The sequence below is a fragment of the Leguminivora glycinivorella genome, chromosome 18 (assembly GCF_023078275.1).
Source record: "Leguminivora glycinivorella isolate SPB_JAAS2020 chromosome 18, LegGlyc_1.1, whole genome shotgun sequence".
Lineage (NCBI taxonomy): Eukaryota > Metazoa > Arthropoda > Insecta > Lepidoptera > Tortricidae > Leguminivora > Leguminivora glycinivorella.
The window spans coordinates 954,989-974,467 of NC_062988.1; the positions used below are offsets into that span (position 1 = coordinate 954,989).

General features: G+C 38.8%; 1 protein-coding gene across 4 annotated transcripts in view; it reads left to right on the plus strand.

Annotated features, from left to right (window-relative positions):
* Positions 1-19,479, plus strand: part of LOC125236029 (protein kinase C and casein kinase substrate in neurons protein 1) — a 221,325-nt gene that overhangs the window by 151,602 nt on the left and 50,244 nt on the right. For all 4 annotated transcript variants that reach the window (XM_048142715.1, XM_048142712.1, XM_048142713.1 and 1 more), the window contains one exon: positions 4,249-4,437. In XM_048142715.1, coding sequence (XP_047998672.1) covers positions 4,249-4,437 — 189 coding nt within the window. The remainder of the gene's footprint in view (positions 1-4,248; positions 4,438-19,479) is intronic.

A 19,479-nucleotide genomic window follows, 5' to 3' on the forward strand; every position in this document is an offset into this window, starting at 1 on the left:
CAGGAAGGCTAGTTTTCAAAAAATTGGCAAAAAATCATTATATAATATTATAACGACAAATGGATAACAGCAATTTAAGCAGATTGTACAGATTATTTATATACTAAAATAACTTCGATAACATGTAGATTTTCGGAGAAATGATCACTTGTTTCAATGTATTTTCAAGACAAAATTGAGTTCGTTTTACTTTCAATTTCTCAATTTCAAAGGATTAAATGATAAATATTGTTTAATGGGCCTTAAGTACAAGATATTTGGAACTTAAATTTACCTCATTTATGAGAGTGAGCTTATCAAATTGTAGATAATAAGAGCTCCGAATTCTGTGCTTCACGCGGTTTTTCCTAAACGAGCATCAGGAAAACAATCATTACTAATTGAAAAAGCTTTTTTTTCCATATGTTTTTTAATTAACCGACAGTTAATAAGATGTTCTAACTGAAACAAGTACTTTCACTGTCTTTTAGTATGAGTAAAGTGTACAATTTTGTCGATAAATATTGTGCATTTTACAATATATCGCCTTTTTTTGTCATAGCGCTCTTAACGTAATCACGGTAAATAGGTATATCTTACGAGTATGTAGCAAAGACTTAGTATCCATACTTCCATACTAATATTATAAATGGGAAAGTGTGTGTGTCGGTTTGTTTGTCCGTCTATCGCGACAAAACGGAGCGACAGATTGACGTGATTTTTAAGTGGAGATAGTTTAAGGGATGGAGAGTGACATAGGCTACTTTTTGTCTCTTCCTAACACCCCACTTCCCTAAAATGGAGGGTAGAAATTTGTAATTTGTATGCCATTTCCGACTTTAACGCGAGCAAAGCCAAAAGCTATCTTATATATTAGCAAAAAACCGGCCAAGAGCGTGTCGGGCCACGCTCAGTGTAGGGTTCCGTAGTTTTCCGTATTTTTCTCAAAAACTACTGAACCTATCAAGTTCAAAATAATTTTCCTAGAAAGTTTTTATAATGATCTACTATTGTGATTTTTTTCATATTTTTTGAACATAGGGTTCAAAAGTTAGAGGGGGGGGACGCACTTTTTTTTCCTTTAGAAGCGATTATTTCCGAAAATATTAATATTACCAAAAAACGATCTTAGTAAACCCTTCTTCATTTTTAAATACCTATCCAACAATATATAACACGTTGGGGTTGGAATGAAAAAAAAAATCAGCCCCGCACTTTACATGTAGGGGGGGTACACTAATAAAACATTTTTTTCCATTTTTTATTTTTGCACTTTGTTGGCGTGATTGATATGCATATTGGTACCAAATTTCAGCTTTGTAGTGCTTACGGTTACTGAGATTATCCGCGGACGGACGGACGGACGGACGGACGGACGGACGGACGGACAGACAGACATGGCGAAACTATAAGGGTTCCTAGTTGACTACGGAACCCTAAAAATGGTATACCTACCAGTGGCGTGGCGTGAAAATGTTTGTTGATAAAGCCGGAGGGGTTTTCAGGATCTGTTTTGTATGAACTTCTACAGATACTGGATAAATTTAAGGAACCCGTATAGGGAATCGAGTTGTATCGACGCCCCGCTACTGACCTACATAGACATGTATAGTATAGGGTGGCATTTGTACAATCATTTCTTAAACCAAAATTGAGAAAAAATGGTATTCGTTAATTATAAGAATACATGTCTATGATTTCCTCTTAGTATTTTGTATCATGTAACATTTGTGTTATTTTTACTTCCTTGAGATTAATGCGAAGGTTTACCTTAAAGTTTTTAACTGGCAATAATTACATAAGGTTAATACACAAATTAATGAGCAAAGGTTATAGAGGAAGATATTGTAATTTCCATTGTTACGCGTGTAAATATACCATTGTTTTACAGAATGAAGTTTTATTTGTGATATAAAAACAGTTCGCGGTATTCCTGAGAAACATTTTAAGATGCGTTTGTTTTTTTATGTCTATGTATTATATTAATAAATAACCTACCCACAAAATTAAAAAAAAAGAACCCCGACCGCGGCATAGTAGACCGATTTTCAAACATGGCTAAGAACACTCCCGACTAACTCAGCTTTCAGACAAAAAAAAACTAGATCTCAGTCGGTTTATCCGTTCGGGAGCAACTATGCCACAGACAGACACACACACAGACAAACAGACAGACACGTCAAACTTATAACACCCCGTCGTTTTTGCGTCGGGGGTTAAAAAAAAGGCTTAACAATTTTCGTACTACTAAGATAGAACGAGCGATTTTAGTTTATCGCTCGGCGACGCGCTAACATCGCGTCCCTTTTATTTACATGGGAGCAATTATCTTTTATTTTTATTTTATTATTTTATTTTAAAAATAGTGATACAGCATGACAGTATTAAATACTAAAACACTGCAAAACTAAAAACAAGTACAAAAAAAATATACATGATAAACTGTTGAAGGACGTACATACATCCATCCTCTCGCAGAACCTTTTGTTCGTTTCTATCACCGATAGCTCATAGTTTACTCTCTTTTGTCAGATTTTGTGTCAAATATAGCCCAAAATACCTACACCTTTGTGTTTTCCAAGTCTCGGTTATTAACAATTTATTCATAATGTTTCTCTCTCAACGTATGAATATCTTTGATGGTTCCTTGCAAATGAACTTGGCTACAGGTGAAGTTAACGTCCGACCGCACGACCACGGTAATGTTTGCCAAACAGGCTTCGTGTTTCCAACGCGAAGCGAACCTTCCACTCCACTGCTTCTACATTTTTTGACAGAAACATTATTAGGGCAAACGTCACCACAGTATAAATAATACAGAAATCTATCGTACAGTATGGCCACTCCCGCTCCCCGCTGAAACGCCCACCCGTTCTTGGTTACCTCACAGCTACGGCATATCAATAACGCGACAACGCGAGTAACGCGACCAGTCGATCTGTCTTATCTCACTCATACAAGCATGGTTCGCGTTCACCTACACGCGCTTAGACTCTGTGCGTAGGAACGCGCCTCTTATATATTTGATGGCCTTTGTTCGAGGTGTGACGTCACGGAGAATGGATGATTTTCTTGAAAATGCCCTGGGGGGTTACCATGACGTACTAAAGACGTTCAGTTTAGGTTGAGAGAAAGGGACACAGCTATAGCAGTTACATAGCTCCGTCCCTCTCTCTCAACCTAAACTGAACGGCTTTAGCACGTCATGGTAACCCCCCTGAAAGTGGTAAAAGATTGTTTTTACCACTGTAACAGGAGAAATACGAAGGAATAGGCAGAGCACGCATGGAGCAGTGCAATTTGAGGGTTGAATTGTGATATTGCAGTGTCAGGGATGCATCCCATCGCATCGCCCACACCACACCTTATATCCCACACTCGACATTGTGACCCACTTGACGAAATGGGGTGGTAAAATTCTTAACCCGTCAGGTACAGGAAAAAAATACTATATTTTCTTCTCAAACTGGTCAGTTGCGTTACACTTGTTTACCCTTACGAAAGATCTATTACCAACATTATGTATGAGGGAATAGCCATGTTTCAGTTCAGCTAACCGCGGAGCCAACAAGTTTGTAGCTTGAGGTGAAGCTCGAACACGGCAAATAGCCGCCTTAGATGCGGCGGCACGTGTGGCGGGTTATGTTATAGACAAAGTATGCTCCATGTCTATAGGCATAGTGTACGCAAAGTACACATAATGTGCGTATAGTTAGTCTTTAGCATATTTATATGGTAAAGATTCCGAGATAATCTCTTGTCTGAGATTATTTGTGACTTTCCGTTCTAAAAGGTCCTTATATGTTTCATCTGCCATACGAAAGAATTTCTGTTCGAATTTTAGATGAAATGATAACGTACTTAAAGGACTCTTTAGGCATGGAACGCCACATTTAGTCTCGAAAAGATGTTTAAATTTCGTTTCCAAATACGCGTCACAAAGCGAGGATATGTTTTATTACACTTTATATTTACATACCATTAGATAAAAACATGAAAAACATCGCATTTTGAAAATAAGTACAGCCATGTGTAGTGTGTTTAGTAAAACGTCCCACTTTGTCGGTTACCATTAAGGCGAAATTTAGTTTATTTTTATCATGAATAAACTGACAAAGTGATTTTATAGCAATCGACAAAGTGGGACGTTCTCCCGTGCACACTCACAAATATTTCTAATACAGGAAAAGATAAAATAGGGCATAAAACGTAGAATTTGCTCTGGTTATAATGGCAATTTAACTAATCCACCTTTTTCCTTGTCCACAGTCAATGATCCAGCTAAAAGAGAGGAAAGAAATGGACGAAGCGTTCAAGAAAGCACAGAAGCCCTGGGCGAAACTGCTGCAGAAGGTGGAGCGCACGCGGCTAGAGTACCACACGGCGTGCAAACAGGAGCGGACCGCGCAGAACCAGGAACGGAACGCGGGCGGGGACAGCTCGCTGAGTCCTGACCAGGTAGGTGCACTTTTACTCTTGATGATGACGTGAGCCTTGGGAAACTGTTGCAGAAGGTGGAACGCACGCGGCTAGAGGACTGAGGACCACACTTAGATGATGACGTGCGTGAAAGAACAATTTTAAAGCAACGCCGTTCCTGTGACACAAAATCTGAGCATTATGTTCTTTCTTTTGGAGCGTGCTCATTCGCGATCTGCTCCGCGCTCCATTTCTGAATCTCGTTTATAGTAAACTAAATGCGTTAAAGAGCTTCATGAATAACTAGGGAACTGATCGGCAATCCACAATGTCATATTCTGCGTAAATGTAAGAAAAGTCGTCTTTTTGTCAGTATTGCCTTCATACGGCTTATAAATTTTAGAACTTATCAAATACGTGAAAGACAGTTTCTTAGAAAACGATACGGACAGAATCCGTAGCCATCAACAACATCGAATGTAACAGTCACTTTCGAACAAGATATTATCTGTATTTTGTCACTCAAACTCCTCATCACGCAAACATAATCTTATAATACTAAGTAATGGACGACAAGGTTCGAATGGCTAACAATAAATTGACGCTGATTTAAACTTTCACGATTATTACACATCATTATTTTTAAAATCGGGACTTAATCGCGTATAACTACATATTAAACTGACCTCCAACGTTTCAAGGACGGCGTTGTCCCCGTGGTCTCGGAGAAGACTGGCTTGAAATGACATCAACACCTTCTGACAGCCGCGCGAGTTTTTCGAACTACCCGCACTTGGTTTTGATTATCAACTTGAACTGTTTGCGCACTAGGGATGTTACTCTGTCGACATACAACACTGACGATATTTGATTTAACGACTGTCGATATTATTTTCGGCTTACACTTATTAATGACAGGATTCCATGTGGATGAGATCCTAAACCCTTCGTCCCGATTGAAATTGCGATGTTTTTTGATTTCAATGGCTTCACTTTTCTACTGTAGAAATGGCGTTCCGTGGAAAGGACTTTAGGGTCATGTAGTTCGATCCAGTGGTTTGGCCCTGACTCTAACAAATGTTCAGCCACGGCAGACTTGTTGACCTGACGATTTTTCACAGCCGCGATCAAAACCAAGTGCGGGTAGTTCGAAAAACTCGCGCGGCTGTCAGAAGGTGTTGATGTCATTTCAAGCCAGTCTTCTCCGAGACCACGGGGACAACGCCGTCCTTGAAACGTTGGAGGTCAGTTTAATATGTAGTTATACGCGATTAAGTCCCGATTTTAAAAATAATGATGAATAAATTGACGTAAACCATTACTAATGGACGAAGCATCTTGATAACCTTCTGGCCTGTAGGGAAATCGCAGGTAGCTCTCCAAACTGATAGAATACTCGTAAATTAGTGAAAGGATGCACTGAGCAACAACAGGTTCGACCAGCAGGTGCCCTCTAACCTTTATTAGGTACTTCTCAATATTTTGTTAACTTTGCTTAGGGCCAGTTGCATGAACCACAGTTAACAGACACGCGTCAACGTCACGCAGCAGTAGTCTATGGAAATTCCCATACAAAAATTTTGCGATCGCTAATATCGGTAACAAACAGTTTTAAGCAACCGATTCTAAACCTCAGAAGATCGCCGTATCAGTATGGGCATAGTATATAAAATTTATTCCATACGTTCTGATATTCTTGTGAAAATGAAGGTATCAACCGATTGTCGTAAAATTTTTGAGACCAGATTCAATGATTTTATATTTTTTAAGGTGGCGCAGCATTGAATTTACACGTTTTTACGTTATTTTACCACAAAATTTTGAACGTTTATTTTCCTCGATATTGTAAAACTTTCTCACTGACAACTTAAAAACATCAACACCGTGAAATCGAGTAAAACAGATAATGTTAACTTGGCTGCTCGCCTATCGGATATAATAACATTAATAACCGCGTTAAACAGATTCGTTAACTTAACTGAAAGAAAGTCCATAAAATTTTATAGCGTTTCGACTTATCGATACTGCTGCTTTTAAAGTAAGTGGTAAAGCACATAATTTATAAGATTTGCTTTCATTTGGAACGCGACCTCGAATAGAAAATCTAAAGGAGAGGGCACGCAAATACAACATATTCGTGTTAGGGCCATTTTTTTTTTCAAAGTTGTCCACCCCACTTTTTTGGATTTGGACTTTTTTATGTGCAGGTTTCCACTCAGAGTCGCGAGCTCTTTCAATCCTAATAGGAGAAAAAAGTGTCCCAAGCTTTTTTCCCATTCTGTTACCATTTTTCCATACATTTTGTATGGCGGTAACGGAATGGAAGGTTTGAAAAATCTATGGAAATCTTGGGACATTTTTTTTCTCCCATCAGGATCAAAGACCTCGCGATTCTGAGTATCAATCGCGTAAAAAATACCCATGTTACAAAAAAGTGTGGACAATTTTGTAAAAAATGGCCCGTTTGTCAAAATGATCTTCTTCCTCTTCATTCGTTCCCTCAATGCTGAGGATCATGACATCATGTCATTCTGTCAAATACTAGAAATGCGAATATAAGGAAGAATGTTGGATATTTAACATTGTCACGAAGGGAAAAGAACTAGTCATTCCAAGATAAGTTTGGCAATGATTTTGACAGCCTCGCCGGTGCAAATGTTACTTAAACGTCAAACTTTCTTATCCCTTGCACAAGTGGGACTATCCAAAGCGTTGCGAAGTTGTCTTGGCCTGACTCTATTCAGTTGGTGCATTATTTGCTAAAGTTCAGCAGCCTAAAAATTAGACTTATATTGACCGGGATATAGACCGTGATTACCTTTTTGATTTTTGTCGAGCTCCTGATATTTCGACGCAGTTGCATGCATCATGATCACGGAAAACCAAATCAAAAAGGTAATCACGGTCTATATCTCGGTCAATATGTCTAATGAAAATAACAGTGAATCATTCAAAACTCTTAGCCTAAAAATTGTACGTTAATTTTACTTCAGTTTATGGAGTGAGAAAATTATCCCTATAATGTTTAAACCACCCTGTGTTTTTTCTATTAACGCTATCGCTTGATAAACTCGTTAACGATCGTAACTCCTTTTCTTTTCGATTAAAAAGCAAGTAACCTGTACCTGTGCAATGTAGGTCACATCGTTTCCGCGAAGCTGGTATTCCGTGAATCACCAATTTCTCCGGCTGATTCAGTTCTGTCGAATTCCACGGATATTCAGAGAATGTGGGTTATGTCATCGGTGTTTAACTTTGGGTCCAATATAGTATGATTCATATTTCATATGGTCTTAGAAACCCAATTGAATTCCTCGGGCTAATTTTTGCTGATAGTTAATAAGTTGCCATGGTTTCCGCGCTTATACATTAAGAAGTTTGACTGTAGATGTCTACATGGCAATACAATAGGTGACTACCGAGTTCTCTTCGTTATTTTACATATTTCAAGCGATCTCAGAAATTCGTTCCATAAATTGAAAAGGACATTGCGAAGTAAGAGTACACAAACGTAACGTACCTACCCTTTTTTCGTCTGCTCTCAAATTTATGAACTAACAGGAACATCTACTGCTTACTTTATGTAGCTCACATCTTATTTGAAAAACAACCGAATAGTCTTGATTTAAGGTACAACATTTACAACGCAATAATGGGAAATATCACTGAAAAATATATTTGAGACCATTACGCGTTTTACAACCGGCAGTATTTCAGAACGAAAACAAATTTGAGATATTCCGTCGTCAAGTTCTAGGGTTGTCTACAATCTCTATGGTCATATCTAAAAGTGACAGCCAAAGAATTTACACGTCATTGCCGTCCGTCAGAACGAATATCAATCCCTTTAAACAGCTTTATGTTAAGACTAGCTTTTGCCCGCGGCTTCGCTCGCGTTAAATTCGAAAATTGCGGAATGCTCCATACAAACTTCCACCCCCCATTTTAGGAAATTGGGGGGTTATAAAGAGACAAAAAGTATCCTATGTCACTCTCCATCCCTTCAACTATCTCCACTTAAAAAATCACGTCAATTTGTCGCTAGGTTTTGCCGCGAAAGACGGATATACAAACAGCCCATTTATAATATTAGTATGGATTAAATTAAACATGGTTAAAAATTACCACGATACTTATATAATTTTCGATACTAGTAAAACTTTGTTGCAAAATGTTACAAAGCACTTGTAATCAATCAAAGGGCTTGCTAAGTGAAGCGTGTCTAACTGCCGTTAGAAACTTTGCTTTTGTGAAAAGTTTCTGCTTAATTTTTATACAGCTTATACTAAAATATATTTAGATATTAAACCAATAACTAGCTTACGTCGTTTCCTATTTCCATATTTCACTTCATAGTAATTAATCCCATCTATATTTTAAACCTCCTACAAATATATTTTGAAAAACTATGCTAGGGACACATTTTAAGTAAAACGCCAAAGTTCAGCGAAATACCCCAGTAAAAGAAATATAATTTTAGAAAAAATTAAAGGCGGTGGCCTCCTGGCCATTCAGTTATATTAGATCAGATGCTGTTTCTGCCCACATCTATTACCGGAACTATTTTTATTTATTTTACATGTACATGTTTGTATCTATAGGTGCCTATAGACTCTTAGAACCCGTGTGTCTGCAGTGCGAGCTTGTAACACCAAACAAACCGCCTCCTAACTTATTTACACAACAAAATATCGATCGATCGAGTTCCTTAACTCGGCCTCTTTACAATAGACATTTTATCGACTGACTGAAATATTCACGCGTTGCCTTCAAATATAGACCTAGTAGGTGTTTCGTCCTACTTTGGAATGCTCGACTGAATTGTACAACATCAATCTACCAGGTTATTATTAACAGTAGAGTTCTTCTTCCCCGGTTCCTCATGGCTGAGAGTCGCGACCACATGAGGTAGTTATTTTGTGCACCAGAGCTCTCCATTCTGCACGGTCTTCAGCAGTCCTAATAATGAGCTATGTGCATCCCTGGCCTTCTTAACAGTGGCCAAGTGGCCACCCAGCAGGATAGTGGATGGCCACTCCCTCAGTAAAGTGCGACTGTTTTTAACCCCCGATGCAAGACCGACGACGACGAGGTGTTATAAGTTTGACGTGTCTGTCTGTGTGTGTGTCTGACTGTGGCATCGTCGCTCCCGAACGGATGAACCGATTTAGTTTTATTTTTTTTTTGTTTGAAAGCTGAATTAGTCGGGAGTGTTCTTAGCCTTTTAGTATTTTTTTTAAAGCTGAATTAGTCGGGAGTGTTCTTAGCCATACGTTTCATAAAAATCGGTCCACTATGTCGGGGTTTTTTTCAAAATTTTAATCTTGTGGTTAGGTTTATAAAAGAGAATACACACACCTGCAACTGCATTCTCAAAAGGAATGAGCACATAAAACTGCTCAAGTTTTACTATTGCAATTGGAAGGTTCCAGAGATATAGTGATATTGCTGAGACAGGTTGCTAGCCCATCGTCCACACCACAATAGAACCCGCATCCCGCAGTCGACTTTTACGACATCCACGGGTGGAAACGATCAAAATAATTTCTAACGGTTGTATCAATCAACGTATCTATTTTGTTCCACAGAATCGTCATTGAAACGTTATTGATTATAAACACCTACATGTTAACTCAAACATCAAAATTTTATTTTTAAAGGTCATGCTGTAGGTTGTTACTTTGTTAATAACTGTTTTGCCTATTAACATCCCATACAGAGTTAATAATAGCCCTGCTATCGATGTAAACTTGATTAGTAGGTAATGAAATGAGTTAGGTGGCGCGTCAAGACTAGGGATGGGGATGGCCATCTCGTCCGGCAGATCCGGTAATAAACCCGCCGGAACGGACTCTTTTTACGATCTACCGGATCCGAAGATTAAGTTAAGAATAAATAAATACATGCGTTTCTGCATTTTAGGTGGGCAAGGGCAACGAATGGAAGTTATGCAGAACAAAAAATGAAAAAGTTGTAGATCTAAGAAATTTCTACACTCTGATAAATAATTACAAATTACTGTGATTCAAAGTTTAGTTTTTATGGTGAGATAAACTTTGTAATTTAAAAATTTTTACTGATGAAGTTATTTAATAGTTTAAAATCAAAAATCTTGCATGATAAACAAAAAACTAGAAAAATATGAATGTCTTAACTTAAAATAACTTAAATATCGCTATTAAAAATGCGTATGAATGAAGTGCCCCTGTCACAATAGTACATTACATCAGAGGCCGGGAAAATGAGGATTTCCGGCCAAGTGGGTATATATAGGATAGGGATACGAGGCCGGGAATCCGTTTTCACGCCGAGGCATGTATAGTGCTTTTCTCAAACATACAATGAAATAAAAAAAAAAAATGCTCTAAAGGACAATATTTTATAAAAAAAAGTTACTTTGCAGGCCTAGGCCTGAAAAATAATATGAAATCCCTTTACAGTCCTCTCGAGTTGTTGCGCCCAAAAAGCGATACTTCCCAGCCCATTTTAAGGAACGTAAAGACGTTTCATTGCATGTTTGAGAAAACATACATAATCTTATGATCATGCAAGCGGCGGCGGCCGCAATCAGTCGTGCACACAACGAATAGAAAACCGGATCCGATCCGAATTGAAAACCAATCCGGCTTGCAATCCCTAGTCAAGACATTACCTTTTAGGTAATAGATTGACGACGTAAGTGAAATTACGTGTAATTCCTCCTTATCGGCACATTCCACGATACACGTGATATATTAATGTGTGTACTTACTTGGCGAAATGCGTTCAGTCTCTGATCGTAATCAGGGTACGTAGCCAAATGCACAAACGCTCACGATAATATCGTTATCGTAGCTAAGCTATCTCTATTACCTCTGCCACAATAATCTCCTCGCGCTGCCGCGATGTTGCCCTCTCCGAGCACACGCTGCCCTACTCGCGCGATTGTCGCACTAGGTTGTTGCCGGCCCGCCGACTCGCGCCAAAATACCGACAAAATAGGGAGCGGTGGGCATGACGAGTAGCGCGGCCACAATATGCCTCTGCCTAATTCTCTCGCTACTGCCCAAGCCGCTCGTCAAGTGTGTAGCAGAGGTACATCGCTCTTCCGTATTCGCGAGACACAGCCAGACTGCGTTTCGTTTGGCGTCTAGCGTCAACGGTTGTCATTTCGGCTAAGCCGGTAGGTCGATGATGCGAATTGATTAGGTGTCCCGGTATTGAAGATATTCATTAAGATCTTATCTTAATATCTAGATCGAATGGAAACTTGTGAAATTAAAGGCGTCTACATTACTAAAACATGTTAGTCGTCAATTTTTTGAAAATTCTTTCTTAAAGGTTCGAGGACACATTTCCCCCTCGAAAAACCCTCTTATCTCTAAGCGGCAAGCCACACACAGGCGACGCACGTCATAAGTAGAAGCACGCCCCAAGCGACGCGTCACTTGGGGCGCGTCTTACGTCCTTCCTATACAAAATGTACTGAGGAGACGTTTTTTAAATTAAACTCAGGCGGCGCGACGCTGGCGTCCGTTCTTCGTCTTATTACGACGTACGTCGCCTGTGTGTGGATAGTCCCTAACGAGATACGAGACTTGTGAATTCTTGTTAGTCTGGAGATCAATTCAAAAATCCATACGTTGCCTACGTCGCCTGCGACCTAATACGTCGTTAGTTTCCTATAGGTATATAGCTTCGCTTTACACTTCAGCCAAGGCCCGATCTCGAGTGTATTGAAGGTGCGCCTGTATTCGCTTCGCCAGCCACTAGAGTTGTGCCTGCTCGTTCACTGAAAAGATCGCTCCCAAGCAGTACGGTTTCATAAATTCGGTAAAACCGGTTGGATACTTGAAATTAAATTCTGGAATGTAGTTTTTCATTACAGAATGTACAGATGTTTTTTTTTAAGCACTAGTGCGAGAAGTGGTTCATTATATGTCAGGTCGAAATTCGGCAGTTACGCTACTCAAAACCTTAGGGCAGCAGAAGAGGGGAGCAGTACCAATTTATAGGTGTTTTTGTTCCGCGATGCACTTAATGGTATTATTGGCCATGATCATCACAGGTATATGTATAGAAGTGCTCCAATAAAGGAAAAACCTCAACTCCAAAAAATAATCCTGTTATGGTCATCTGTATCTGTACTGAAAAACGTCGTACGATACTTGTGCGAAAAAGAAATTCGTAACTCGTGTCGATTTAACAGTTCAGATAGAACAGTTCCTTCGGTCGTGTTTTAATTTATCGCCACTCGTTTCGAACTTCCTTTTTTCCGCACTTGTATCGTATTTTAAACTAATGCAGGGGTTTCCGAACCCCAACCCGCCCAGCGCAGCGTTCCGTTTTCTGAGGATTATTATGGTCCCCAGTCAAAAAAGTTTACCTACACTCAAGCCTGTACTCCCAAACAGGGCAGGCAGAGCACATGAAACTGTAAGTTTCATCAGTGCCACTCTTGGCAATTTAGGGGTTTGAAAAAAAAACGAAATTGTGATGCATTGACAGATTGCCAGCCCATCGCCCACACCACAATGGAACCCATATCCCACAGTCGACTTCTACGGCACCCACGGGAGAAAAGGGGTGAAATTCTTGACCCTTAAATGTTACAATCAGTAATTAGCACCTTGTGTTACACACACGACTCACCAGACTTGCGTCACCATATCCGAGATAAGGTCTTATATCTGATAACGGTGATAACGCTACTGCTAAGATACCAACTTTGCCCTGAAGTTTCAGCACTCAGTTGCTTAACTGTTTTGCTGTCCAACTTCCACTGGAAAGTCCACCTTAATTGATGCTAGTTAGAATTTATATTTGATTAACTGTCTCTGTTTATCTCCTTGTTGCTTATACTACCATAATAATATATCACTGTTGCCTTTTAAGGATTAAAGAGATTTTGTAACATTGTCTACTCGTAAATATTATACAATCCCAAGCCGCTAAAATACAGATATTATGCATAGTAAAAAAACATATATGCTAAGACCTAATATGAAACCATTAATTTATATTTGGGCGCGCAAAATCGGTAGGTCTTATGAATAAATGAAATGAAACTTGTTTAATATTAAACAATATTAAACAAGTGTTAAAATCTATTTCAAATACAACATGTACAGTGGGCTGCAAAAGTTCATGGTGAATTTATCAGTGAATTCATTAAAATTTCTCCATTGAATTTTGCAGCCCACTGTACCTACTAACGAGATATAGTATTAATATTCGACCACTTAAAATAACTAGCCGTTTAACAAATTAAAATACATCCTGTTTCTGTCCAGATAAAGCGCTTTTCACCGTGCACTGCCGAGGTGTTTTTTCGTTGTAAATATCGTTTTCATCGATACGCCATCAGGCATGTAAATAAATTCGGACGTCTGGTTAGTTCCTTAAATAAAATACTTCACAGCCGTGACGTCATAATTGGTATTTCTGGATAACATCTGTTACAGCTTTAGGTTAAAATAGCTGTATAAAAACTGTTTTTTTTTTTAAATTCTTATCTTATATCTGCGGGGGCCCTTACGGATAGATACACTTCGGCATAAGGGATCTCTTGTGAAATTATTACCCCCTGCGATCCTAAGATCCTTCAGCTGTTCAGGAGTTTCTCGACCTTATTTCATTGTTAAATTTAGTGCTGAAATAGATAAATTCTAAATCTTATTTCAAATTAAATTCAAATTTCGATGTTGGTAGTGCCAGTACTGATATAAGTACCAGTGGCATGGCGTGACAATTTTTGTTGGTAAAGCCGGAGGGATTTTTGGAATCTGTTATGTGTGGACTTGGACTTCTACAGATACTAAAGAATATTAGGCAACCCGTTGGGAATCGAATTGTGTCGACGCTACGCCACTGCTACCTACAGTGTAGGTCCTACACGTTGGTAGCTACCAAACACGTGTTACCATGAAACCATGTGTGACCTTTCAACATTTATTTACGAGTACCTACTTATTATTATTTTAAGTAATAGTTCATCAAGGATTCTTCGTATTTGATGTATAAGATAAGAATAGAATTTAATGAAAGGATTTAAATATCAGTGTCAAGTTGGAAGCCAAAATACACTTTATCGCCGAGCCATGTTAGTTAGTTTAGTATTAGCATATAGTATTCACAAAATACTTATTTTTTCGTGATTCAATATCATCAAAGACATATGTAACTCGGAGACGACTAAGACATATGTAAGTCTAAGGGACCATCCACACTCAAAGCCATGAGAAAAACGGACGGTGACCTAGACGGCGTTACACCTTTGGAGAACGCTCGGCTAGATGGCGCTAATATTAATATTTGACATTTTAACACACATCAAGTTAACAATATGGTCCAAATTGTCAAAACTGAGGTTCAAAAGTTGCGTCGAAAGATGACAGTCTAAGCACTGTGATTACACATTTTACTTTGACAGTAACTCTTTATAATACTCGATCCTCTTTGATATCATTTAATATTTAAAAGTCTCAAAGACCACAAAGAACTTCCCACGCGCCTAGCATTTCAATACAATCGTACAAGTAACAAAGAATCGGAAAGAGCCTGTATAAAACTCCGGAGCCGACCACGCTTAAATCCTCCTGATCCGGCTTTCAGTCTCGCTGTTTCTGAATTCCGCACTCAGCCCAATCCGAGGTATCTCAAGTTTACGATTACCTACTGTATTTGGACCCATGGATTCTTATAAGATGTATGCCTAGAAAATTGCTTGTAAAATGGTTTGTGGGTAGGTATATCTATTATATCCTTTTATCTGACATGGATAACAAGGAATACAGTCGGAAACCGTACATTGAATCTAATGAGAAGCCTCTTAATTGAGTTTTGTAAACATGGGATAAAGTAACTCATCTCTCTCTATCGCTCTACACTGAGAGAAAATACAACCAGTTTTCATGTTCATTCAACAAGTTTTTTGGTTAAAATAGCGCCTACGTGCTCTTTGGTTCAAACAACAAGCTACTTGTCATTTGAATCGGCAATATATTTGAATCAACAAGTCGATTTTATAAAAACAACCTGACACATATTGTTTTAAACATACGTTTAGCTGATTCAAACGGATAAACCGCAACAAGTCGAACTTGTTAAATTCACAATGCAAATTTCTCTCAGTGTATTATTACGTAATGTAATGGTCCTTCAGAACCAGTTGCGTATCAGACATCAGTTTGCCTCTGTCACACTACTACAGAAAAGCGTTTGGGAGAGCTAGCAACGATACGTTTAGGAAGCTAGGTACCCGGCGTGCGTAGCCGAATGCACAAACGCTCACGATAATATCTCTTTCGTAGTTATCTATCTCTATCACTCTTGCGTATTGGCGCGACAGAGCCAGAACCTTTCTGCCGCGTTTCTGTGGCGATTCGCGTCGCAGAAATGCCATTCGGCTACGGGGCGTGCGGGCCGATTTTTGAGTATCACGCGTTCGAATTCAGAAAATTGTCACTGAAAATAATAGGCAAGTCACCGTTTACAACCGGTATTTTAGTGACAGTGAGACTCAAACATCGGCCCCCTGGTCCAGCTTTATTTCTATTGACTATTCTAACTAAAAAGGCGCCATATTGTCGCTGGGCACATTCAAGTGTTCACTGTTCAGTGCCACAACGTGACAACACAAAAGCACATCGACATTGGCGCCATTATAATTAATTGCGAATATTACGATCCCATTCATATTGAATAGTTCACAAACTATGTGAAATACATTTTATCTTTGTGATATGTAGTGGTAGATAAATATTCTTTATTTCTAAAACCTGCCTGAATAATCTTTAGAAACATACTTAGACTAGTAGCGACACTAACTTCTACTTGACATATCAAACGAAAAACATGTAAACAGTAATAAGTATCAATTACTAGATTATTCTAGTACTTAGTGATGATTGTTTATGCCTAGCCTAGGAACAAAAACTAGGCAAACAAACCACGCTAGGATGCTCTCGGCCCTGACACGGTATGATCTAAGATTTATGTAATACGTCCTCCACTGTATGGTAATACTGATATTGTTTACTTCACTAGTGATTTATGCCATTGAAGTAGTAAAAGACTTGTAAAGATATCGTTAGTGAACTATTATGAATAGGATATACCTATTCAAAATTTGGTGGTAGGTAGGAAATGCAAGATGCGGGCGGAAATTGGAAAATTCTAGACTTGAAACAATAAAAAAAAATATAATAAATACATACTATAAGACGTTCTTACACAAATTGACCGAGTCCTACGGTAAGCTCAAGAAGGCTTGTGTTGTGGGTATACTCAGACAACGATATATTTAATATACAAGTACATATACATAGAAAACATCCATAACTCAAGAACAAATATCTGTGCTCATCACACAAATAAATGCCCTTACCGGGAATCGAACCCGGGACCGCGGCTTAGCAGGCAGGGTCACTACACGCTAGGCCAGACCGGTCGACAACTCAGACTCGGACTTGATCCTGGATTTCGTTTTTCTTTTTTATATGCCTACTTAAAAGGTATTTATTTATTATCACGTTACAATAACAGGGCCAGTTGCATCAACCACAGTTATCAGATACATCAACGTCTCGCAGCAGAAGTCCATGAGAATACCAATAGTTTACGGCGGCTGTATGCCGTTATATAGACGTGGACACATTGTTCATGATGCCGCAGACCGGGCAAAATGGAGAAGGTAGTAGTCGAAAGACGAATCCTGTCACTAGGCTGGGAAAACTCTAGGTTGAAGAAGAAGAACATAGTCTTTTGACTACCCTATTATGTTGTGAAAAACGTTGTCAGTTGCAAATTAGTCGCGGCCACTTTGACATTCAATACTTATTTATCTTTACATGTTTAGTGTCATTTTATTACTTACTCGTGACTGAAATTAAACTTCTTTACAAATAGGGCTTATTTACAACTTAAACGTAAAGGACTCTGCAAGTTTAATTAAATATTATTGAAAAACACAAATCGTATTGAAATCATACTCAAATCATTTTGTGTACAGTCACCGGCATAAATAAGTGATGATGTCTGTACCTTGTCGAATTAACGTCTTGTTTGAAATGTCATACGAAATTGTCAAACGATTAAAAGCGACAAGGTACAGAAATCATCACTTCCTTATGCCGGTGACTGTACCTATAAAACGCGAGAATTTTAAAGTCTACACTACACTAAATACCACAGATTGAAGACAATATATTCTGATTTCATTAGGCCGCTTAACGACCGGTTTACACGCGATTAATCAAACTTTTTTGAACACATGAATTATCTATGAATTACTGACATCAAACCACTATTTATACCCCATTTTTTAAGCGGATGAATACATGTCTAAATCGTTAACTTGCCTATATATCACGAAATGTGGACACGCTATTTGTATTGCTCTATATACTGTAATTACCAAACAGCTACATTTGGAGCATTCCACCGGAATTACGCTTACGACATGTAATTCTTCTAATACTTCTGAAGAAGACGCTAAGAAAGCTAATTTGTGTCTGACAACCCTTCATGTCTTGGTTAACAAATTGGCAGTATGTTCTCGAGCTTTAAGGATTTGATTGAAATAGGCAAAAGCATGTCGTAAGCGACATTCTCGTGGAATGCCAAAATAAATGCAGCAAGTCTATACGGGTAAAGATTCACTCAGTTCAATGTGGGTAATTAAGACCGGCATAATGTATACAACTTGGATTCATATTCATTCAGACGGCGTGCGAACTCGCACATGCGATATCAGTTACATTGCGGACTGTCGAGGATACATACTCAGCACATTGACAAATAGAATACCGCAATGTAATCAAACTCTCGTACCGTGTAAATAGCCCTTCTAATTTGAGAGATCATTTTAGAAAAACTCTCGTATTAATTGTACCTGTTCGAAATACAGTAAGAAAGGATGAGCTTCGTTCGTTCTTCTGTACCGACCATCTCATCCTCCTTGCGTTATTCCGGCATATGCCACGGCTCATGGGAGACTGGGGTCCGCTTTGGCAACTAATCCCAAGATTTGGCGTAGGCACTAGTTTTTACGAAAGCGCCTGCCACATCTGACCTTCTAACCCGAAGGGTAAACTAGACCTTATTGGAATTAGTCCGGTTTCCTCACGATGTTTTCCTTCACCGAAAAGCAACTGGCAAATATCAAATGACATTTCGCACATAAATTCCGAAAAATTCATTGGTGCTAGCCGGGGTTCGAACCCGCCGCCTCCGGAACGAAAGTCGCACGTACTTACTGCTTACCGACCATCTATGAGTATGAAAAGAGGTGTTTAACTTGAAAATGATTACTGTAGTAGATAAACAAGGCATCACCTAAAAGCCGTGACACGTAAACCGCGATCGTCGCGCATTGACGTCACTATTGACGGTTCAAGTCGAACCGCTTCACTCAATCGAGAACTGTTAATGAGATGTAATTACGAACCGGTTACTCATCTTAACTTGCAATGAAATATTCCACTGCTTAATATATTTTTCCCCTCACTAGCTCGGAAACACGTGTTTTGTCCTTTAATACCAGCGGGTAAAAACGCATTTTATCCACTAGTGGGTAAAGTAATTTGACCTTGAATAAAGTCAAATTAACTGCTTTAAAATTGATACAAGTAGGTGAATCTAGTAATAAAGATGATTTACCACCTGTGGAACTCCTGGAAGCAGCGATAAACGCATTTTTTGCGTTGTAGTTTCCTCGCTGTAGTGAGGGGAAAAGTTTTGTGTTACACTCGGGTGCAAATGTATTTTACTTCTCGTGTGTTAAAAAACTCGCAAGTTCAGGATTCTATTCTCGAACCACTCGCTTTGCTCGTGGTTCAACTATAGAATCCTTTCACTTGCTCGTTTTTCAATTCCACACTCGGCGTTAAAATACAACTTTGCCCCCTTGTATAACAAATAACTATTTACATCAACTATTCGGAAGGGATACTTTTCTTCTCTGTTATGATGCAAAGAGACACCTATTCTGTGCTAGGAGCGTAGAAATGTGCACTTTTCTGTTCTAGGACACATTTTACAAGCAAGCGATGAATCAAGATGTTTAAAACATCAACGTCGAAGGGATGAAATAGTGTACAG